The sequence below is a fragment of the Lytechinus variegatus genome, chromosome 2 (genome assembly GCF_018143015.1).
Source record: "Lytechinus variegatus isolate NC3 chromosome 2, Lvar_3.0, whole genome shotgun sequence".
In the NCBI taxonomy this organism is placed as follows: domain Eukaryota; kingdom Metazoa; phylum Echinodermata; class Echinoidea; order Temnopleuroida; family Toxopneustidae; genus Lytechinus; species Lytechinus variegatus.
In genome coordinates, this window is record NC_054741.1 from 35,627,440 (window position 1) to 35,652,647 (window position 25,208).

At 36.6% G+C, this 25,208-nt stretch overlaps 1 protein-coding gene across 1 annotated transcript; it reads left to right on the forward strand.

Annotated features, from left to right (window-relative positions):
• The first annotated feature begins 1,799 nt into the window (after positions 1 to 1,799).
• LOC121407963 (glycine receptor subunit alpha-4-like) lies at positions 1,800 to 24,998 on the forward strand. Its single transcript, XM_041599241.1, has 8 exons — positions 1,800 to 2,147; positions 6,845 to 6,912; positions 9,725 to 9,951; positions 18,259 to 18,341; positions 18,805 to 18,945; positions 20,385 to 20,620; positions 22,521 to 22,658; positions 23,533 to 24,998. Exons 1-8 carry the CDS (start codon positions 1,880 to 1,882, stop codon positions 24,046 to 24,048), a joined length of 1,677 nt encoding a protein of 558 aa, XP_041455175.1. The 5' UTR covers positions 1,800 to 1,879; the 3' UTR covers positions 24,049 to 24,998.
• The last annotated feature ends 210 nt before the right edge of the window (positions 24,999 to 25,208 follow it).

The following is a 25,208-nucleotide window of genomic DNA, read 5'->3' on the forward strand; positions in this document are numbered from 1 at the left end:
GTGTAATCATACTGTACATGTACATTGTAAAGGGCACAAAACAAGGCATATAATCAAAATAATTATTCTAAGACCTCAATACATTTAATTAGTATTTATATTTTGTACTATGGCTTAGTAATCTGATTTTGTTACTCCAATCTTTGATAAAAAATATCTATTTGAAGATTGAACGTGTTATGGGAAAGTAAAAGATAAATTGTTATTATGTTTATCTCTGGGTGTTTTTGCTTCAACCCATGACATAATATGATGTACCATTGCAACTTCCATAAAGCACTCAAACTCGACTGGTCTCTTATTCACAGGTGATAAACATTCCCAAGTGTAACTTACGCAATGACGATAGTCTGTAGCATTTACGCAGCAATGTACAATATTCTACGTAATTCAAATGCCTTCTTGGTTAAATGTCTTTGTATTTTTAGTAAGGTTTTTCATTGTCAATGTGAGTAGCAAGTAGGATGGGATTTAATGTATACAGACTACACTTCATTTTACTTCAACATTATTCAGTTAAATCTTAAAGTACGTTTGTACAGCAGCTAGTTTTATAATTGGATATTAATAATAGGGCTGGATGCTTTTAACATCAGTTAATCCTAACAGTTACGAGCCCAACTCTTGCAAAATTTCGTTTTTAGGCATACCATGTGTTTTTTTTAATCCTGAATTCAGGACCTAGCGCAGGTTATTCCACAAAATGTTATCGCTGCCAAACATGGTTGTTTTGTTCCATGTTCTTGTTATCATGTCTTGTTTTCATTTTACCTTTTTATGTTTTTTGTCTGATTTTGTTTCGTGTTATGCAGCTAGCCAACAATGTCTTACTTCCATATTTTGTTACAATTTATTAATGAGATTAAACAGTTATGAAAACTGTAATTGCTGAATTAAAATTTGCTGGATGGCAGCTGCTTACTTTCTTTCTTTTGTTTTTTATTTCTTCGTTTATTTCTTTCTTTGTTTTTTGTCACGTCTCTGTGTTGTGTTGTTTTTGTGGGTATTATTCGATTGATAAAATGCTGTCACGTGTATTATTATTAAATAGTTATATCATAGTAAGTTATAAAAAAGGGAACCTTATCTACAAGCATTCTGATTCTAAGGTTTCCTCCACTTTTCCGTTTTATGTACTTAAACATGTATTAATATATAAGAATGTTTGCTATTTATACTTAAATAGTCTACGTGTGTAATGTTTGTTCAGCTTAGTTGTGTAAGTTATCAGAGTTTTGTAACATAACCGATTTGTGGAAATAAAACCTAAATGAGTGAAATGAATGTCCCCCCACGTCCCCCCCGCTTCCGCCGCCTCTGATCTCGTTGCCTTGTATTGCGGTAACACAGTATGTGTGCCGAACATGGAAGATAGCCACGTGTTGTTTGCCAATGCGGACAAAATCATCGTAATTTCTTTCCCCGTTGTATGCGTTCCCAATCAAGTAAACATTATAAAGCGGTCATTCCGATGCATATTATAACACAGTTCAATATTCTTTTTTTTTATTTTAAAGGTCCAAAGTGGGGCTGAAATCAACCGTATTCAAGTAGCGTTCGTAGATTAATGGTGTAATACCCTGTAACATGCCAAATGCTTCCGCGAATTATTTTTGTTGATATTATACTTTTGTTATTTTAATGTGAAATTATTGTACTTTTATATCGCATTTCATAAAAATACAATAAGATTTATTTGAATTTTAACATTACAACATTTATTGTGCTTAAACGTAGCTATGTCTATTATGCTGGAATATATAAGCTTACCGAATTTCAAACATGCAGATTTGTGATAAAAATATGATAACTTCCACTTTGGCAATGAACATAATAAACTTTTTTTAAAATAAAAATTCGTTAAATTATTCGAAATGAAATGAATATCAACCATTTAACTTTCTTGATTGTATATCTTTGCTGTTTTATTTTCTGCAGTAAGATGGAATCAGCCACGGCGAGATCGCCTGACTCGCAGCCTTCATCAGTGTCTATGAGCGAGCCTGGTGGTGGGTTAGATTGTATGTCCGAGATGTCATCGCAGAGCGATCCTCCTTCCGGTGGCGTTCCTGGTCTCAGCGGACCATCCGCCATCTTGCACGAGATACTTCAAACCTATGATAGCAGAGTCAGACCAAACTATGGGGGTAAGTGCCCATGTAAAGGTGTTCTTGATATCGATGTTAGTAAGAAGCTTCTTTTTGCACGATCATGCTTCTACGACGATGACATTGACGTTTGAACCATCTGCGCATGCGTCAAGTTTCGTCGGTCCTCTAGATCTTACGACTGTCGTGAATGTGTTTTGATGAAAACAACGACGTGATATTAAGAGAATTTCGGTTACGTGATTCGTTTTTTTTAAATACGCCACTCCGAGTATGTCCTCTACAAATAAAAAAAGGGAAAAAAGAAAAAGAAAAAAAAGAGAAAGAAAAGAAAACCCCAAACGACTCATTCGCAGAATGGAAACACTGTTGCACCAGACGGCACAAAATTAGTTGTGAATCATCGTGGAAGCATTTGTCGTCCAAAAGGAGAACTTTCTATCGTCGTCTTATCACGACCAGATTTTGTTCAAATAAATAAAATAAAAAACGAACAAGGAGACTCGAAGGTCCAAAGACCGATATAAGTTTTTGTCATATGTGTGTAAAAATTTGTTATACAGCATGTTTTATAAAAAAATAATCAATAAAAACTAATAGAATACCGTAACATTTACAAAGAAAGAGTAAGAGGCACTAGGGAAATAATTTCCTACGCTCTTGGGGACAAAGAAAATACTATCGACAACTACAAATACAAAATCCTTTATCATGGGTGAGAATACAATTAAATAAATCAACCACGGCGTCTCGTGTTTAACTCCCAAGAGACGGGACAAATAAGGTGAAATAACTTTAAGAATGAGGGAAGAATAAAGAGAAGAAATAATATTAAGCAAAAAGATGAGGGGTAGTGGCTTTAAAGAAGGGGGCAGTGGTGCATGCTTATCCATATTTTCTAATATTTATGCCATGAGATATTTACTAAAATTAGGCCTAAGTTTTGATGAATATTGTGTTATTATGTATTTTTTATATTCCTCAAATTGTATATTTGTTTTGTACGACTTTATATTATTGTTTCGAACAAAATATTTGCAGATGCCAGTGACGTTTTAATAAATTCAATCAAATTCAATTCACCAAAGTTTGAGTTATACAAGTTACGATAAAATTACATCATCATCGTCATCATCATCATCATCATTATCATAATCACCACTACTACCACCATCATCATGATCAGTCATGATCATCATCATCAACATCGTCGTCATGATCACCATCATCGTCGCCAGCATCAGCACTATCGTCATCATCATCATCATCATCATCATCCTCATCATCCTCATCATCCTCATCATCCTCGTCAACATCATCATCATCAGCAGCAAAACCACCACACAACCACCATCGCCGCAGATAACAGCATGGACAACGACAGCAGCTTCAGATCAATAAACGCCACATCATCAACTGATCAATTTGTACTATAGATGGCCCCTTTCGGTCCCTTTTGATCAATAATGAGGCATTCAGATTCTACAAAATGTCAAGACTACTTGAGTTTTCATTGATTTATTTCCCAACAACCATGTCTCAATGCTGTCGATCAACAAACACTAATGACTTCATCCCAAGCAGGTGAAATAAACTGATAAACATTCGATAATTTTACCTTGTCTCCCACCCCCGTCTTCTGCCAACACAAATAAACTTGAATCCATTTATTCATCTTTTTCTTTTCTTTTTTTTGCTTGTGAGATTTCATGGAACGAGAAAATGACGTAGAGCGAAAGAATTCCTTCTTTCTGGGTCACCTGTTTTGGAAGTCCATTATGGAAATCTGGATCTGCCTCTACGCGTCAGTAATTCATATTATCATAATTTTTTTAACTTCAAAGTTTTTGGATGACTTACAAATCATCCATCAAAACATATTCAACCTACTTGGCTTAATTCCCTTTCGAACCATTCTTTTCGCCTAATACGATCACCTCCTTGATAAAACATGGGAAGACGTGAAAAAATATTGAAATGAAAGCAAATTATATTTTCTCGCTGCCTGGATTAGCGTAAGTAATGAAATAAAACGTAAAGACGTCACAACCCTTAACCCAATTTTGAAATCTAATGTTCCGTAACAATCAAATTATTGCTGGCACCCTCTTGATAGGATTTGAAATTATAGTAATAAACATAATAATGAGTTTGAAGGGGCTGTAGGTAGCTAGGAAAAATCTGCTGATATTTTTCTTATTCCAATTCGGAACTGCATGTATCAGACTCGGGTAGGAGGAGGGGGGTGCAAATTGACTATAGGGTATCATGACGTCACAACCATGGTTCAATTTTAATTGGTTTAGTATATGAGTAACTCTAATTTGTCATTTGAACTTTTTTAAAATCACACATCGAAGTTTATAGACAAAATACTGTCGACATTGATCAGAGATGATGCTAGCTTCAGTTTCGAAGGTATAGTTACCTGTTAAAAATGAGTAACACTTTCAGATGGAAGTTTTATACAGGTATATACCAAATAAACATTTGGACGACCTACATAATCAATACGGGGAATAATAAAACGGAAGAGCAATAAATCTGAACTAAGGGTAAAATTCATATTTCCAAATCAAAATTTTATTCAAAAGAAAATGATATTAAGCATTTGCAGAAGTTGAATGTTTAATATCATTGAAAGTAAGGAATCTTTATTATGTTTACTGGAAGTAATATTATACTGCGCAGCAGCTTTAAGATAATGATTACTCAAATTCATTCTTATCGAGTGTTAAAAATCTTTAACAACAAAGTTTAAATCAAATATTTTAATTATCAATAATCTAAGCATGGTTAATTTGTTTAAGATTTTAAACACTTCTTTAAACTGTATAAACAACTACTGTTCGATTCTCATAGTAAACAGCGTTGTTAAAATTATTTTTAACAGTGTACAGATAAATACTTTTTCCCTTTTTTCTCAATTCTAAAAGGATCACACTTAAACATTGAAAGATAAAGATTCAATCGATATTATTGATCGAGCTCATTTTTGTTGTTGAACTTTTCAGAGATTGATTGTACCAAGGCTTCATCCTTGAAATATAAATTTTATCTCATGTTTTGTTTAGTTTATGCAATTGAAAAGTATATTGCGTTATATACTTTTTTAAAACGTTATTTCTTTTCTCTAAATTATTGATTACTGGCTTGGTTATATCATTTTTATCCAAGAACAAAATAATAAAAGACGATTGATTTTTCTTTTGTGCTTGAATATTTGAACTCTCTTTACGCATATCACTTACAGTGTGGTGTCCGTAAAAATTAATTACAAAAATATTCGAAAATATGAAATAGATACTTCCCTTTTCCCTTCTATGAGTCTAGCAATGATTGTCTCGAATGAAGTCCACTTTTCTTATTGAATTTAAACGGCTATTTTTTTCTACTTTAAACGGAAGAATTAAGAGAGAGAGAGAGAGAAGATTCCGTATCTGTTTAACGGTGTTCATTTTCCGTTCACTTGATTCTTATTATTCTCAAGAAATATAAAATTTCCGCATAATCCTTAAATAAGATGATTATGATATAGTGATCATTACGACGTGGTGATCGCTGGATCGGAATTCATCTTGACGATTTCGAAGGCTTTTTATTTGCTTGAAGTGATTTAATCCCAATTGGGCTACATGTTACACTGTAAAAACTGTGGTGTTAAAACTGACACCAATTGGTGTTAATAGAGGACCACACCCTGAGGGATTAAAATTACACCCTAGAGATTGAACATAACACCAAAGAGTGTAAAGGTAACAATCAAAGGTGTTGTAATAACACCTATAAGTGTAAAACTAACACAACCAATTTAACACCGGTGTTAAATGACTGGTTTGGTCCTCTATGTACACCGGTTAACACCACAGTTTTTGCTGTGTATGTTTAAAGGTTTTAAGAATCTTAGGTTAGGGACTTTACACTCTTAAAATAGTTGGGCAAAAATGGTCAACTTTCAACCAACCCTGGGAAACATACTGTCCACACAACTATTGGTTAAAATCTGCCCAAATTGGGTATAAAACCCCTAATAATTGGGTAAGAAATTTGCTGAATTTCAAGTGTGTATCGCAGTTTTAAGAATACATAATGTTTGTAAATAAGCATCCCAGTTAGAAGAAAATCTACTTATATCTGATGATATTACTTGGACACACTGCAAACATGCATAGGTAAGCCTATAATTAAAATGAAGCCCATTCTACATGTTCTGACTTTTATCGAGACACAAGCGACACAATAAAAGTATATATCTTTACTGATTCACGGGACTTGGAGGCTCCAGAGCAATCCCCGTCAAAACTGTTCAAATTTATAATAAATAAGACCAAATTTGTGGGCTTTTGAAGCGTAACCACCAAAATGTTGTGTTTTTACTGGCTCCTTACTCAAGTCTCTCCTTCTAGTATGTGCCAAACAATTTTACTTTTATGTTATGCCTTTAGAGTTTGAAAAAAAATTGATGGTTGAACTAAATGGAATATGGAATTGAAAATGAAAAAAAAAAAATAATAAAATGAAGTAGGCCTACTTTGAATTCGCAGTCACATAAATGGTTAGTGTAAATATGTGTTGATATTTATCGAACACAAGTCATGATGAAATTGAATGAATGAATAAAGGTTCAACGTTCATAATTCATTATAATACAATATTTTCTGAAATCGAGTGGCTTCTATTTTTAATTGGATGGTCGATCATCATCGATTATGTTTGCTTTTATTTTCTTTGTACAGGAGCAGCTACGAATGTCGCCTGCAGTATCAACATCATCAGTTTGGATTCCGTCACAGAAATTACGATGGTAAGAATCTATTTACACCATCTACCAATCGATTTTTATCTTTCTCATTTCATGTAGTCCAGGTAAATGCCATTTTTGGTAACGATCTAAATGTAATTTGATCAGAATCCAATACAAGTGCTTAATAATAATAATTCGCTTTTATGTAGCGCTTAATGCATCGGAACGACGTGTCTAAGCACTTTACAGATATATTATTACCCTGGTCATCGGATTTAATGAGCCATTCCCGCACACAACGAGTGCACATCCTCCACTCCCTGCATGGGGAGTATTCCAGTCAGTCGCCGGTGAGGCGCACACAGATACTGGACAAGCTACAATGACTTTCACATCCTACCGGGTACCCATTTAGCACCTGGGTCGAGAGTGGCAAAGTGTGGATTAACGCCTTGCCAAAGGACGCCAGACCGTGGTGGGATTCGAACACACGACCCTCTGTTTACAAAGCGAGAGTCAGAACCACTACACCACGGCTCCTCCACTTATAATTATGTATTCAAGAATATTATTCTTGTAGAAATTGTGTCATTGCTGATAAATTGACACAAGCAGGGCATATTACCCAAATATCGGGTTGTTTCCGAGTACACTCTTACACAATGTGCTTATATTGGGATCTCCAGTGTGGTCACTTTTTAGCTTATATTTCATTGCACAAATAAACCGAACCCGACTCGGCGTTTTCTCCAACTGATGAAAAAACCATTATTTGACATAGTTGATATTCAAGTTAGAGCAGTATCGAGAATTTAGAATTAATAAATATACGCATTCTTGTAGGACTTGTAGTTTGTGTTGAGCATAGTTAAGTTATCAATCATATAGTATTATGTTCATGATGTAATATCAATTTCCAGAATATATTAAGCGCCCCCATAGCGGAGAAGTTTATGAAATCCATGTTCGATATGACGTCAAATTACGCATGGTTAGTTCCCTGCGTGAATTTAAATGTCATTCAGTATTTCGAGGATTTTCATGGTATGTACAAGACATGGGTGGTGATTCTGGAAAGAGGAGAGAGGGGAGGGGCTGTTGGTGTGACCTGTCCCCCCTCATCCCCTCAATATTCGAATTGTGTATATATAATGGGGGGGGGGCGTCTCATCCCCTTGTCTGCCTGCCATGACTAAACAAGGAAAGTTACCATAAGGCAATGCACAAGATGTGCGAGTATCTTGTTTTATAACTTTTCCTTGATAGTCTGAGCGTTTGTTACGACCAAAGTCACAGTGACCCCAATTCTTCCTCCGTATTCGCGAGTTATCCATTCGGATAACAATGATACCAACGAAGGAACAATTACAATGTACAAATTATTTGGTTTGTTTATGCTCCAAAACAACGGTTCTAATGTCCCTCTGTTCATTACAAGCCTCAGATTTTGTTAAGGCGGAAGGAATTGGCTTTAAGCATGTACATGCACACTACACAGTATAGTGGCGTCATTTTGCTGTAGAGTTGAATGTCATGACCGTTTGGCTGAGGTTGTTGTTCTACGTTGGACGCCGCATCTAGCCGTGACGAGGTCCGGCAGAGCATGAAGCAAAACCTCAACCATTTTCTTCGTTATTCCCCTATCCTTTAGAACCATCTGTCCCGATCCTTCATTAATCTTACCCCCATTTGCCCTTTCCGTTGTACCTGTCTTTAATAATGCAAAAACCTCCACAGAGATTGTTTTATTGATGAACTTTATGTGATTAAGATGTTGGAGTCTGTGTGTGAGGGAGGGTGTGTATGTGTATGTTCATGGTATTGGAGTCCCATTTGAATTAAAAAGAAATGTCGGATTTGATTTTTCTCATCAATTTATAAGTTTCCGAATGTTAGGGCACTATGAAAACTAATCTAAACACAAGGATTCGTTTTTTCCTCACAAATTATAACATGGGCAGCGTGGGAAGACGGAGGGGGTAACAAGGGGATTTTTCCACATGTCAACCAGATAAAAACTTAAAGATACCCTCCAAAACAATATAAAGTAAAAATAAAAATGAAATAAAATCAAATCTGCTCTCTGAATAAGCTCGGCCACTCCTCTTTCTCGTGTGTACATAATTATATTTGCCCTCACCCCATTCTGTGTGCAAAGATGGGAGAGGGAGATGTAATCTATAACTTTTATTTTACCATCTTCCCTCCCTTTGGGATCTGAACCTCAACTGGGTTGGGGGTTATCACTGGCATACAGATGGAAGGGGGAAAGGGCGTGGGGCCATGGAACCCCCAAAAAATTTGAGACCAAGAAAAAAAAGAGAAAAGGGTGGAATGTGATATTATTTTCTGAATATTATGTCAAAATCTATCTCAAAATTAGACTTTTGTATCAAAAAGGTTAAAATTTATGACCCCAACACGACTGTTGGCCCCTTATTTTTTTTATAGCTTATTACAGCATTTGGCGTTATTAAACAAGAGAATGTTTGAATTTTAATATGGAAGGACATGCCTCATCTTGTTTGAACTCATTTTATTTCGCTCTTCAAGTTTTCACACCTTGAGACTGCAATGAGGAAATTCCGCTATTGAAAAGGTGTTAATTGTTTATACGACATGTCCGTTTGTAATTATGATAGGTATATGCTTATATACGCTTAACGAATAATATTTATCGTATGATATAGCTCATAAAATTTAAAAGTGAAAATTAACGAAAACGGAATTAACATTCATCTTTTCATTTAGTGCTTGAAGAAGAAGCGGCGATGAATACTATAAGTATGCGTTAGGTTGTGATAGGTTCACAATCGACCAAAATAGAGAAAACAATTAAAAATAGCAATGTGTTTTCCTTTTTCTCTTCCAGGATTTCGGAATGACCATCTTATTGAAAGAATACTGGAACGACCCAAGACTGGCCTACGGAAATAAATCTGACTTGCCCTACCTAGGATCCGGGAAAGACATGATAGAACAGATCTGGGCTCCGGATCTATTTTTCGCCAACGAGAAACAGGCGAATTATCATGACGTCACGCAACCAAACAGGCTCGTTCGCATCTATCCAAATGGGGACGTCTATTATAGTATGAAGTAAGTGGAGTCTTTAGCTTTCTATAGGAAAGATGTACAACATTAATTGGTAAAGGCCACCATTTGATTTTTTTTCCATCTAAGAGACATGAAATTCAGAGGAACGAGAACAAAAGTAAAATATTCTTGCAATGCTCATATCATTACTTACAAATTGTTTATTTTGTGCTATTTGTTCAAATATATACTTCCGATGAAGACCGAATTGAAAGATATCGAAATGAGGAAAGAAAATGCACAAAATAAGGAAATCAAACTTTATTGTACCAACATTAACATTTATCTATTCGTGAAATTGGAACATGAGTTCGTAAAATCGGATCTTTCACATTACCGCCCGTAACTGTTGACGCTGAAAATGATATTTCACTAAATTCATTAATAATAATAATAGCTAGATTTATAAAGCACTTTTTGCCAGAGGATACAAAGCGCTGCTATTATCACCCCGGCTTTGGCTCGAGCTATCATTTCCGGCGCTCAGTGCATGCAAGGAATTGCTCCTACCGGGTACCCATTCACCTCACCTGGGTCGAGTGCAGCACAGTGTGGATAAATTTCTTGCTGAAGGAAAATACGCCATGGAGTCAGAACCACTAGACCACACCGCACCCACATTCCGCATTCCCGTCCCCCATACGCCTGTTTTTTCTCTTTATTCTCACTTTCAATCGTTTTCACTCTCTGCAATCATCTATCTTAACTTCTCTCCAGCTTAAAAAAAATCATTATTTTATTGCTAAAACACATTAGTACATTATTTCTCCTCATAATGTGCTTTCTACTTTCACTAATTCTTGAGTTGCCTGTGTTTTTTTTTACCCATGTACATATATTCTCTAATTCTTTAGTTGCCTTTTTTTAAACTCATGTACATTTATTCATTATTTTTCTAATTATAATAATTTGTGTCCATATCTCCCATTTAATAATGTTTCAATCTGTCTTATTCGGCCCATTTATCTTAATTTGAAGCCCCTGATAGAATAACAGGTCCTTCCGACGTCAGGTCCCCTTCTGCCGCTCGGCGCGCTCTTAGATTTTGGCGGGAAATGTTGCCCACTCTATTGCTTATTATGCGGCAACCGATTACTATCAGGGGATCGTGCTTTGAAGCAAACTGTCGCCTGCAGTGAATGTGAGATTCAGTTTCTTTGGATCACGTAAATCGGAAAAAGGGGTTGAATACATGATTACCCTTATCGGCCCCGGGTCATGGTTCCCAAGCTGGAACGATATAGCTGGCAAAGAAAGCATTTAAAAGTCTGCCTCCGCAGTTCTCCACACTGCGAAAACAATGTTTTATGAAGACTACACCAAGTATTTTATACACGTTTTTAGTTCATGGTGCCTATTGGCGTTACCCTTCGATGTCATTAGAGAGTTCTCGCATTTACTACCGGGGGGGGGGGGGGAAGCATCGATTCCTTTGAAAATGCAATTAAAATCACGTTGGAGAGCTGAGAGGCCTTGTCGAAAGTTGGTGGACTGGGACAGCAGGTCATCTGAAGATTTGCACCGGACGAACAATTGCAAATATGTCGTTGTCCAGAATTAAGAGATTCCGATGCTGTCCCGGTCCACTCAATTTAGACAAAAGCCTCTTCAGCTGTCCATTGTGATTGGAGTTGCATTTTCAAAAGAATTGATGCGTTGTAAAGAGTTTCCCCGTAGTAAATGCAAAAAGTTCGGAATATAAAACAGTCATCTCAGAACTAGTCGATGTAAAATAATATTTTTTTTGGTCTCACCTGCATAGCAGAGTGAGACTATACATGTAGGTGCCGCTTTTCCGACGGCGGCGGCAGCGGCGTCAACATCAAAATTTTAACCTAAGGTTAAGTTTTTGAAATGTCATCATAACTTCAAAAGTATATGGCCCTAAATCATAAACTTGGCCATAAGGTTAATCTAATAGTACTTAATATCCTGCTTGAGTTTCAAGTCCCATGACTAAGGTCAAAGGTCATTTATGGTCATTGGACATTGGCCAAGTTGGGGGTATTAGTTTAATTGCCATCTTGACTCTGAAGTTTATGGATCTGATTCATGTAACTTGAACACAAGAGTTATCAAGTATCACTTAACATCCTGTGCGAGTTTCAGGTCACATGACCGAGGTCAAAGATCATTTAAGGTCAATGAACTTGGCCAAGTTGGGAGTATTTGTTGAATTACCATCATAACTTTGACAGTTTCTAGATCTGATTCATAAAACTTAGACATAAGAGTTATCAAGTATCATTGAACATCCTGTGCGAGTTTCAGGTCACATGACCAAAGTCAAAGGTCATTTAAGGTCATTGAACTTTGGCCATTTTGGAGGTAATCATTAAATTGCTGTCATAACTTTCAAAGTTTATGGATCTATATAGTTTATGAAATGTGGACATAGAAGTAATCAAGTATCCCTGACAAGTCTTTGGTCACATGATCAAGGTCAAATGTCATTTAGGGTCAATGAACGTAACATTGTATCATTATATGAAATGTGTTTTTTGTGAATAATTATTTAATAGTAGTTTTCAAAATCAGCACTGCTGCTATATTGAATCGCGTAATGCAGGTGAGACTGTCAGAGGCGCTCCACTCCTTTTTTTATTGTTGGGTAAATGTAACAAGTATAGAATGATCTTATGAAGAAATCAAGAAGGAGAAATTCATAATATTTAGTTGTCGTCAGCGATATAGTGCTCCCATGTCGATGTCGTGGCACTTGAATGCGATGAAATTTACATTTTCCATAACCTTCGATTGATTTTTCTCACAAACAAATGACCTAGCCACAATTCACCAAGGTACCCTTGAACATGTTGAAGCCTTAAAGCCCCCTTTGGTGGCGGTACGATTGATCACTAACGACCAAATTGCTATATGATATGCAATTCTTCGTATTCTTGTGTCCATTTGGAGACAAATATTGGTCTACCCTACCGTGTTTGTATGTGTCCAAGGAGGAATGGGGGGGGGGGGGGGCGTCGTAAAAGTTTTTAACTATAAAGTGAGACAGTTAAAACTACAGAATTTATCAGAAAGTTGTGGTCAGAAAATAGTTATAGGTTGGAAAAGGAAGGATTTGGTTCGCACTTCACGTCCATTTTCGTGAAATTTTGGAGAAAGGTATGCTCTAAAATTAGGTTTGGGAGGGGGGGGGCAACCGTGCCCATCGCCACTGCTTATGGCCATGAGTGTGAAGCCTGCATCAATGAAACCTGAAATGCCTTTCGTACTAGTATGCCAGAACTCTCATAATTGTATATTGTTTCTGTCAAAAATCCATGATGGAATGACTTTGGGTTTTGAGTGCCGAAGTTCGCGGAAATTTCTCGAAAGTATGAAATCAGTTCAAGATCAGACGATATCTGCAGTCTAATTCGTTTCAGTGGAGGAGGTGATGAAGCGGGCAACCAATTTAGTGTCGGGTTTTTGCACTTTGATGTATCTAAATCTCGACTGAACGATCGATCATTACCGTCGCGAAAGTTGATTAAAATCGCGATACCAAGCACCTCGTGTCGTCTGAGATAGCAAATCTCCTTTGGCATCATCGTCCCCGGGAGTGTTTAAACTTAAGTAGCATCTTTAAAAGGGTACTCCAGGCTGAAAATAATAGGATTTAAATAGATTATTAAGTAAAATAAGACAAACAAGATACTGCCACCGAATACTTCATCCAAATCGGATGTTTTGTATTATTTCGGAGAAAGAGTTATGTATGCCTTCATCAATATGTTATGAGCAAGCTGGTGATTTACTACCCCTACCACATGTAAAACCTATTTTTTGTTACAATTAGGGATACATATCACACACGCACATTTATGAAATAATTGTGATTTCTTCTAATTAAAAAAAAGACACGGCACCATCAGCCCATCTATTGAATATCATGACGGAATGCATATAAATGTTTTAATTTTCAGCGTTTTAATCGATGAACTTGCCCTATCTTATTCAGACATTATTTTCAGCCCGGAGTGCCCCTTTAAAGGAATAGTATAGTATGTGGCGCTGAAAGCCCCGAGGAGTTTTAACACCAATCAAGATCCATAGCATGCACAGTGATAAAGCAATCGTCTTGTAAACCAAATAAATCGAGCCAGAGAAATTAAACAAGTTCTTTGGGGATTTAATTTTCAGTGGCCATTGGCTTTAAGACCACAAGTTCAAAGGCTACAAATTATTCGACTACAGAACAGTAAACATGATTAATAGTGGGCTATAGTATAGTAAAGTATATAATATAATATAGTATAGTATAATATTTATTTTCCGTATAAAACACACACAAAATTTGCAAAACGGATGGATAGCCCATATTCAGTTTAGTCGACATGACTCTATACTGTTCTTCCATGGGGTCCGTGGAATGATTGGTAATAAGTAAACGGATTAAGAAAAATTATGAAGTTTCTCCAGAGAGAAAGACGGGACATATAAATATAATTATATAGGCCCTATGTTTCTTGTTTCAAACGGGGACGCCTATATGAAGCCACTGCTCTTCTTCTGAATACGAAATTGTAAAACATTTTGCCCTTAATGGGTTTAGTATTTTTCCAGTAGTTTTGTCTGGCCAGATTATGATCAAACATCAGTCTCTGTGAATCCATTGATTCAGCTTTTCACGCTGTTTTGGCAATCCGACCGAAAAAAATCCGTAGTTTATATAGCTGTGGGTAGCGACCACATGCAGAAATACGATCGATATTACGAAATCTATAACTTCTTCCCTTTTTCGAAAGAAGACAGTCATTGATCTTGCAAATTGCCTCGATTAATGTAACATTTCGAGCAAATCCAAACAAATCTTGTACTAGCGTTGGTTCTTCGCAATCTTGGGCGTGAGATTAAACTTTAAAAACCAGCGACATTCAACGTCCCACCAATTGCGGAAGATCAATATTCTTGTGGCGGCAGTCGTGTTCAAGTGAACGTAATAGCACGAAGAAAGGTTTTGGGGAATGTCGGCATCTGTTTTTTGTTTTATCTGATACAGATATTTGATCTATTACTTCAAAATAGATTTTGGAAGAAGATTGATTTTCTTTCATACGTCACTTTTAATGTCGCATGAAGTTAAGTGGGCGAAATCTATCTTGTTTTCAATACAAAGACCATAGCTACATTTTGGTCGCTTGCTTTGATTGGAGACACCTCCAACTGTTTCAGACGTATCGAAAACTGTTTTTTTATAAGAATTTATTCTACAATTACTGATTGAAATTAATTTATATTTACTTCCACACATCACATAAATCTTGGGAGTATTTCACTTTAATATCACGTTCAGCTGATAGTTTGGTTTCTTTATATTTCGATGAATTTTGGACGACTTGTAATCGATATCCTAGCTGCTTGGAGACGGCATTAATGGCGCCCAATTTAATGGTGCATACATAGGCGTCTTCATTGAAATCATTGAAATTGTTTGCTCTTTCTTTAAAGATGTAGGTTAAAACTTTTATTTAGTGGGATTTTGTTATTTTGCAGTCATTGCCCCCCACCCCCCAATTTTTCTCAAAAGCTATCCGAGTATTAAGGTTCATTAAATGAGATGCTAATTAGAATTTCATTACCGATTCTTTTGAAATATTTTATTAGGTTGCGGATGTAAGATATTGTGTTTAAATCATTTCCACCATGGTTTGATTTTCTTTGAAAGTTTCATCTGTTCATTGTGACGTGTGGAAGGCCGTTATTATTTTTTTCGAATAATGGTTTATTATTATTATTACTACTATCGTCATCATCATATCATCAAGCTAGACATCGTTATTTTATAACGTTCATCATTCCAAATCATTGGGACACGTTATCATTAAACAAAATAAAATGAAACAAACTAACCCCGAACGACCTTTTGCATTTCATTCCTTTAAGATGGGGGAAGTTTAAAAGAAACTCTTTTGATTAACCAGTAACTTGGTAGTCCCACTAAATTGACTGCCCTGTGGGGTTGGGAGACGTTTCTTCTCATGTGCCCCTCTTGAGTAAAAGGTGCAGCGAATAATCAATAATTGAGTACGACTCGTTACGTGCCCCAAGAAATTATCAGGCTATTTGGGGAGGACTTGGCATTGGTTGGAATGGTTTTTGCTTTCACTGGCGTCCGATTGGATTCCACCTGTTATTGTTGGAAGCTATATCTTTTTTTCAGGATGATCTATCCTAAAGTGAACACTGAAAAAACTTTCAAAGTATACTAAAATCATTATAATGGGGAACGATATTAGCTAATGAAGTTAAGACGGTTAATTATCAAACCGCATTTGCAATAATAATAATGATAATATGCAATATATTGCGCTTTATACAATTTTTTTTCAAAGCGCTGCATACTATTACTCTGGCTTTAGCATGGCTACCCTGATCGGCCGCTCGAGCATTCAATGAATTCCTTTCTACCGGGTACCCATTTACTACATCTGGACGAAGAGTGGTAAATTGGGATAAACGCCTTGCGAAAAGGACGCTAGTGCTGCGGTGGGATTTGAACCCCGGACCTTGTGGTGCAAAGTCTGGAGACCTATCCACTGAGTCACAACACCTCTACACCGAAATAACTTTCAATTTTGGACTAGCTTAGTTTTGTGAGAACGCAAGCTTGTGTGCCAGTGGCGTATTGAGCCAAACATTTTGAGATAACCAGAAGTGTCGTATGGGCAATTTTTGAAAAATATGCGATCGAGCGATATTATATCCTACCCTTCCCCCTTTCTATTCTTCCTACTTTTTATCGCAAGTATTTTAAAGGACAATTCCACCCCAAGTGATTTGATTAAATAGGAGAAAAATCGAACAAGCACAATACTGAAAACTTTATTAAAATCACACTAATAAAAGTTATGAGATTTTAAAGTTTCGCTTAATTTAACAAAACAGTTATATATGCACTTCCTGGTCGGAATGCAAGTGAGAGGACTGATGACATCATCAACTTGCTATTTCGTTTGTATTTTATTATATGAAATATGATTTTATTCCAACTTTTTATCGTTGTCCTGATGTGGAATAAAGTATTATTCCTTCGTAAAATGTGAAAATTTCATTGTAATTTGCATTTTATTTTTTCCCAATTATTATTTAATGGTTTAGTCAAAATTGTCCGTAATGTCAAACCTGTAATGAATAAAATATTGTATGATTCAAACAATAAAAACAAAATAATTAGTGAGTCAGGGAAATCATCCACTCTCTCATTGCATGTCTGAGTTGTGCCTATAACTATATTGTGAAATGAAGCGAAACGTTCTTAATTTACATCTGATTTTGATAAAATTTTCAGCGTTACGCTAATTTGATTTTACTCTATTGATTAAAATAAACATTTCCTGGGGTAGACTTGACATTTAGAAGATTCTACCCCCAAAATTAAAAGATCCTTCTATTTCAAGGCTCAAGTACAAACAGGCCTTCATAAATTCTGAACACTTTATATGCATTCTCCATCCCCGGTGCAAATTTCGCCAACATAGACCGGGCTTGCATTCTCCCTTGCATTATGAAAATTATATTTCTGAAACACCGACTACCTTGACGAAAAATTATCATTTATCCAAAGTAAATTTGACAAATTGTTCAACTTTAGAACTCATTAAAGGGATGGTCCAGGCTAGAGATATTTATATCTCAGTTAATAGAGTAAAATTCACAAAGCAAAATGCTGAAAATTTCATCAAAGTCGGATATAAACTTCAAATTCAATAACTTCGTTATTGAAATTTAAAGATTTGCATTATTTCGCTGAAACATGTTTAGGCATGTCTTTATTAATATTCATTAGGTGGGCTGATGATGTCATATCCCCACTTGTTCTTTTGTATTTTATTATATGAAATTAGGTTTATTAAATTTTCTTTCTACCAAGAACTAAAACAATTGGATTGGCAACTGATTAAGTGCATTAGTTACTTATTGCCGCAAATTATTTCATCATAATGGAGAAATATTGTTTACACATGTATGAACAAAATTAAACAATAATGATTTCATGTAATAACATAAGAAAAAGGAAAGTAGGGATGTGACATCATCAGCCCACCTAATTAATATTTATGACTATGTGCATATAACTGTTTTCACACAATTTTGATGAACTTTAAAATTCAATAACTTCGTTATTTGTTATCCGATTTTGATGAAATTTTCAACGTTTTGCTCTGTGAAATTTTATTCTATTTATTAAGATACAAATGTTTTCAGCCCGGTCCATCCCTTTATGAGCAGTTGTACACAGCATTGGCATGTATATTTTGACGATATTTAATCAAAGATTTATAAGCTATTCAATAATATCTTCTCCAGGTTGACGTTGGTCCTGTCGTGTCGAATGAATTTTGAAGCTTTTCCCATGGACATGCAACGATGCAAAACTGTCGTGGAAAGTTGTGAGTATATATATATTTTTTGGCTAGATTTATGATCGTTTCCAGATGGTTTGATTACTTATATTTTAATAATAAGCTTTACAGCTTAGCCGAGTATTAACAGACATCTAGACAACAAGAAAAAAGATATTAAAGGAGCTCAAAACACAAAGTTAATTCGACTTTCTTTGGTGAGTTTACCTCTAATGTATCAAGTTAATCTTTTCAATGTAAAGAATTTTTTTCAGTTTTTATCTGATAAGGTTATTTCATTTCCGATTTAGACGCTTGCTTTCAGACAGAATATCCAAGGGGATTTACTAAATTAAAAGAGGGGAAATCCCCACACTTTTGAAAAAAAGTAAAACATATGGGATTATGTTTGTAATGATATTTAAAGTAACGTGGCTACGCCTGGATGTGATGACGTGATAAAAAAGAGACGCTTTTCGTTATTTGTTTTCGTTTTATTTCCTTCTTCCAGATCAGAGTACAGATAATGAATTAACGCTCGAATGGAAGGAGCCCGAAGCAGTCGTCCTCAACACAGGCATTATGTTGCCTCAGTTCAGTGTTATACCTGAACTCAGTCATGGACCTTGCACCGATCTATTTTACACCACAGGTAAGGGGAAGGGGCGCACATGATGGGAAGGAGAAACGTGGGCAGGACCGTGACCCCTCCCCTGCGCAAAGGCTGCACAGCCCTGCTTGGAAGTACACAATGTGCAGATGTGTGACAATCGAACGTGTTCGGAAATCTGGTCCTAGGCCATGGTATAAAGTAATGGGAAGCCCAAAATGGCCTAAAATGTCAAAATGTTTATAATTTTGTAGGTTTCTAATGTTACTTTGCATTTTCCCCCTGGCTCTAATGATGAAGAAAACTATTGTTATCAAGTTATCATTCCTATAGACAGTACTGCTATGAATGATTTTATTGTCGAATGGGCTGATAAAATGAACCTGTACAGTTAACAAAAATGTTTCACAATGGGCTATCCATAGATGAACCACATCATTAGACCAGGGGTCGTTTCATAAAGCTGTTCGTAAGTTAAGAGCGACTAGTGAACCATTCTTACGCGCTAAACCATCGCCAATGAATATACCATTTACCACAAGAAAGGACCACCAATCCTTCTTAAAGTGGCTCTTAACTTAGGAATAGCTTTATGAAACTCCCACCAGGTTTTAAATTAAACCCGAATTAAGAATAGGTCAATACTCGCTACGTGAGAATGCACCTGTTCGATGTCACTCACAGGACTTCCACATCGTCAGTTTGTGTTCACACTGTGTCACACGTGTTCTTTCCAAAAGGCAAAAGAGAGTGTCATACTCATTTAGGAGAAATATTCCAGATTCTTGTCATTTTGGCAAGTATCTACTTTGTTTTGGGCGATTTAAAGTAGGCCTGATATAAATACACTATATGTTCATAGTGTGTTCACTTTCACGATGCACCCTGTGGACATCTCGACAGTGTGGGTATTCTCAGTGTACTCGCACTGTTAAAGTGTTCAAATCTACAATGATCTTACAGTGTGAAGTTGATTTCGCATAGTGTTCCACACTGTGATCAAATAATAGACACACTATTAGGCACTGTGTTCTTTCCATACGGGATAGGCCTACACTCGAAAGAAAATGTTGGGTAAAATTGCTCCAAGAGGGTAATGTCCAACCAACATTGGGCATTTCTTTTTGGCATTTATCCAGTGTGATGAAAATTTTGCCCATTCTAAAGTAATTGCTGCTTATTTTTTAACCTTACTGGACAATATGCTTCCTGCATTCGGTATAATACTGCCCCAAATTGGTTGGACAAATAATTACCCCCGTGTTGCTTAAAAATTTTACCCAATATTTTTTTACAGTGTAATAGTCATCTTTTCAAATTTTAATAAATTGCTTTTAATGTATAACATACTTTCGCGATTACAATGTATCAATGGCTGAGAGGACTATTGCCCCTGATCCAATGAAATCATTGCCATTGATATTGTAAATACGATCACGTCAAGACATCCTTCTCTCCCTCTTACACGTCTTACTATGCAGGCAACTATTCCTGTATCGAGTTCTCTTTCGTGCTCATCCGGGAACTCACCTTCTACGTGGTGCAGGCCTACATGCCTACCGCTCTCCTCGTCATCATCTCCTGGGTATCCTTCTGGATCGACATCAGTCAGGCTGCCGCCCGGGTCTCTCTCGGCGTCACTACCATCCTGACGATGACCACCACCACGACAGGTTACGCGGGCTTCGCCGGTCTGCCTAAAGTTTCTTATACGAAGGTTTGTGAATCGGATTTACTTTTCCCGTACTGGCATGAAACGTTGGTGTGTAAGAAGAAGAAAGTTAAATATTGATAAAAATTTGAGGAAGTCTTGTAGTGTAGACGAACGCTTTCGCTCTGCTCGGCGTCTGGTCAGACTACACCATCACACCTTTCCCGGTTTTCATTTCGGTATCATTGCAAAATAAAGTCAAAGTTTAAATTGTTACAGTTATCAATTTCACACTTGGAGCAGCTTCCTCAGGTGCATATTTGGCACCTTTTTGGTATGAAAGGTGCAAAGATGCACCAGTATGAAGGTGATCTAAGGCCAGAAAGGTACAATGTCGTACCTTTTAAATGTGCTTCTTGTATGGTATTGGGTTGCATAATAAAGGTAGCATAGTTGAACCTTCTCTTTCTTATTTTCTATGAAAATCTTCAATGTCTGCCATGCGTTGATGGTTTAGGGCAGATTGAATAGGAAAGATGCTTTCGCATCGTGTTACAACCGCACACATCCTTGCAACACGATTGACAGCGTCTCGAAAGGACATGAGTTTGGCATGATACAGAAAACTTTGAAGCTTTTTGTTCACCTGTCTTGAAATTAAGTGTAGAGACACTAGTAAGAAGAGCGAATTTATATTGGCTAAGTATTATACGGATAGTGTTTGAATGGCGCTTTCTAAGGTAGATATGAACTGACTACGGTCAAGTTCAGCACGACGTCAAGATGACGGCGATCCTTCTTCATTTTGCACATGTCATAGTTTCTCCCGCCTCTAATATTCTTAGATATAAGGTTACGGTAGTGATAAGGAAGGCCTAATTATTGGTGTAGTATAGTGCAAGGATTATGATATATGTCAATGCAATGCTTGAGGTGGCATGGTGTCTTGTTCGCTTAATATGCATATTTTCCATATCATAAGAGCACTATTGTCGCCGGAGGAAATGTCTTGGGGCTATTAAACTTAGTCTACAATCAGTTGGTCTACTCCTGAGATAGTCTAATACCACTTGGGATAAACCCATTTTAGTCTACTATCAATTTGGTCTATATAACACTTGGTCTAATATCGAATTATTCTAATTCTCATTCACTATTCTGTATATTTTGCACATTTTCAACTGAACAATTAAAGAAATATCCATCCAATCATGCATACTGTGTTGGATAAAGTGGATATTAGACAAAAATGCGTATTGCCTGAATGGAATTTAAAGGGCAATCCAACCTTGGTCATAAAATGTTGTCATGGAAGGAGAAAAATAAATAAAACAGAATGGTGAAAGTTTGAAATAAATCGGACAAGCAAGCGAAAGTTATGGCTGCTTTGATATTGAGATCCCTCAGACTATTACGTAGATTTTAAATTTGCAACTGGGTAAGGAAATCTATCCTACATGCCATGTACTTGATTATCAGAGATTTGTGGTTTTCTCCTAAGTACCCCTTCCCCTAGGGCAGTAATATAAATATTACCCAGGGAGTATATTGTTTCTTGTCCTCATGAAAAAAAAATATAATTTGAAGTAAACATTTTGAAGAAAAAAAAATAAAATTCTAGCCAGTTGATATACTGGAGAACATGGAAGAGTAGTCCTTGCCTTACATCACCATGATATCACATACGCGACCCAATTTGTAGTCTCCATGGGTAAAGTGACTACCATATGTTTACAACTTTTAAAAATTCATTATACTTTCTCATTGTTTGTCCGATATTGTTCAAACTTTCACCTATCACCTTGTCTGATTTTTCCTTTTCCTCTAAAAATAAGTTTTTATTTGGGTTGGATTCCCATTCAATGTAAACGTAAAGAATTGTACTTTAGTGCGCCGTGTATAATAGGCAGTAAATGGTGAATAACATGCTGTGTGCTTATTTTCTCTCTCTCTGTTTCTTTTCTAGGCTATCGATATTTGGTTTGATGCTTGTTTAGCTTTCGCCATAGCCAGCTTATTTGAATACTCCGTCGTTCACTATCTATGGACAAAGGACAGAACAGAGAGACAAAGACAAAAAGTATTGAGAAAAAGTAACAAAAAGGTACGAATATAGTTTGTGGTCATTAAGTAGTGGATAATTATCATGACTCTAATAAGTCATACCAAGCAGGGGGGGGGGAGGGTTGATGGTGATAGGGATTTGGGCACAGCAGAAGAGCCATATGTGTTAGAGGGTTTCACCTATTATCTAGAAATAGTATGTGTTACACACTTCACACCCAAAAAACAAATCAGTCAAAAATGACTGATTGATAGGGTAAGCTGGGAGCAACTGTTATTCTAGTAATATTTGACTATTTCCTAGTCATATTTTACTAGAACAAAGTTATTTCTGACTAGAATATATGTCAGAAATGTGAATATCAGTGATTGCCATATCAGTTGCTCCCAGCTGACTACTGGTCTAGTCAATTTGACTGATTTGTTTTAAGAGTGCAGGGAATAAACCCGTTCGTAAATATCTGTAAATGACGACCGTTTGTACTTTAAAAGTCTTCACTCAATCATGCCAATTGCAATGGAATCCGTTTCATAAAATTTGTTTCGATAAAAGAACTGTAATAAAAAAATACAGAAATAACAAGTTTAAAGCTACTGACGTCTTTCAATGTGATTTGCTAATTGTAAACTTGTTATAGATAGTGACAAAGTGTATCTATTATAAATTACACCTCTTTTTAAAAGCAGAACATATTCATTCAGCATGTGCAACTAGACATTCTCAGTATCAAGATGATGTTACTAAACAAAGGCATTTCAACCACAAAGTATAAAGCACATCAGTAATTTGAGGAATTCTTTTGCTCATTCTATCAAAATTGCACACTTTGAATATACAAAATAATACATTTGTAGTGGTCGTTACGATCTTCTGATTTTGTTCTGGTTTCTTCTTGTTTTTGCAATCCATGCAGTTTAATTTTCCAAGCAGCTGTTTGGGCGCTCAAGAAAACGAGTCTCCCAACCACCATCATCGTCACCAGTATCATTCGGCCCCGAGTGGTCGATCTACCGACTACATCGTCGCCATCGACGAAAACAAGCCCTACCCGGACCCACGATTCGCCAAGTACAACTACGGACCGACCTACCGACCCGTCCGAAATAACCAATACCGCGCCAACTACGATGGCGACACCGCCAGAATGGATTCTCTCGATGAGGACGTGGAGAATGGAGTATCGTACTCCTCGAACAACCGCAGAGACTGCCACGTCCCAGGAGAAAAAGAACACCCTGTTTTCTTTGGGCTCTTCAAGTCTTCTTCTTCATCATCTTCGCCTTCTCAGGGCTCGCATCGGAGTTCCAAACTGCTGGCACTGCGAATCGACCAAACGGCTCGCGTCTTCTTCCCCTTGACGTTCCTCCTCCTTTCCGTCGCGTACTGGTCGTATTATCTAAACAGGCGTTCAGTGTCTACTTTACAATGATGACGTATGATAGGTGCGTTTGCTGCTCAAACTTATATTAAGCGCTGGCAAAAGTTCCTGGACTAATGCTTAAGGATTCGGTCCGATGGTATTTAGACCATTGTGAGCATAATAGTACAACCTTTCAAGACGCCTTCTATCAGATGTGTTCCAGCACCTGACAGCGCACATCTCTCCCACAGTCGAGGACATAGGAACGATGATGTTAACAAAAGTTAATGTTGATGGCTGTTGTACCCACCAAGAAGTTATGTGGAATCGCAATTGAGATATTATAATGAATGATAACAAGCATAAAGTGTCATTAACTGTGGCTATTGTCTCTCAAAGAGATACAGATGAAGGATGGGAAAGGATAATCAAAATAATAGTCGACACTACGTAATGGAATCAACTGAATGATAGGACTTTGGTACTCTGAGGAAAACTTCACAAACGATGGGATGACCTAGGCATGCGCTGCGAATTTGATGTTCTAAATCTCGGAATATCCAAGTTGTTTTACTCCCCGATCTTATTATTCCAGTTATACCACTATGATTTTCCTGAGTATGTCATCAAGAGGAAAATGTCCATGTGAATTCGTAACCTGAACTCGAAGAATCTGTTGTATTTAACTGTAACCAGTTTGATTCTTTTATTTTGTCGAGAAATTTATACCATTACACATGAAATGGTTAGCCAAAATGATCATACTAGTAGAAGGGGAGAGTGATTACTGAATAGAATAAAGTTCTTAAGATTCTACCACCTTGTTTACACTTATTTTGGTTTTGACGGTTAAATTAGTGTAAAGTGGGTCATATAAATATCTTGTAGTCGGATATTGTTTGAAAAAGTTAGATATTGTAGTGACTGGACCGGCAAAACCAGTAAACAGGGGAGCGTTTCATGAAAGGACTTGTCGGACGTTTTATCCGACATGTCCCATTTTATCCGACAGTCGCCATAGTAACAGTACCTCTCAGCCAATCAACATCAGAGAAAGATGTCAGATCTGACAACTTGTCGGACAAAAATGTTGATGAAACGGTCCCCAGGTGCATCTATAGAGGTACATTTTCTCCAATGAATTGCTAACCGAGGTTTGATTTCATTTGCTCAGTTTCATCAAACAATAAATTCAGTGTCCTCTAAAGCACGCATGCTTTTAAAATATT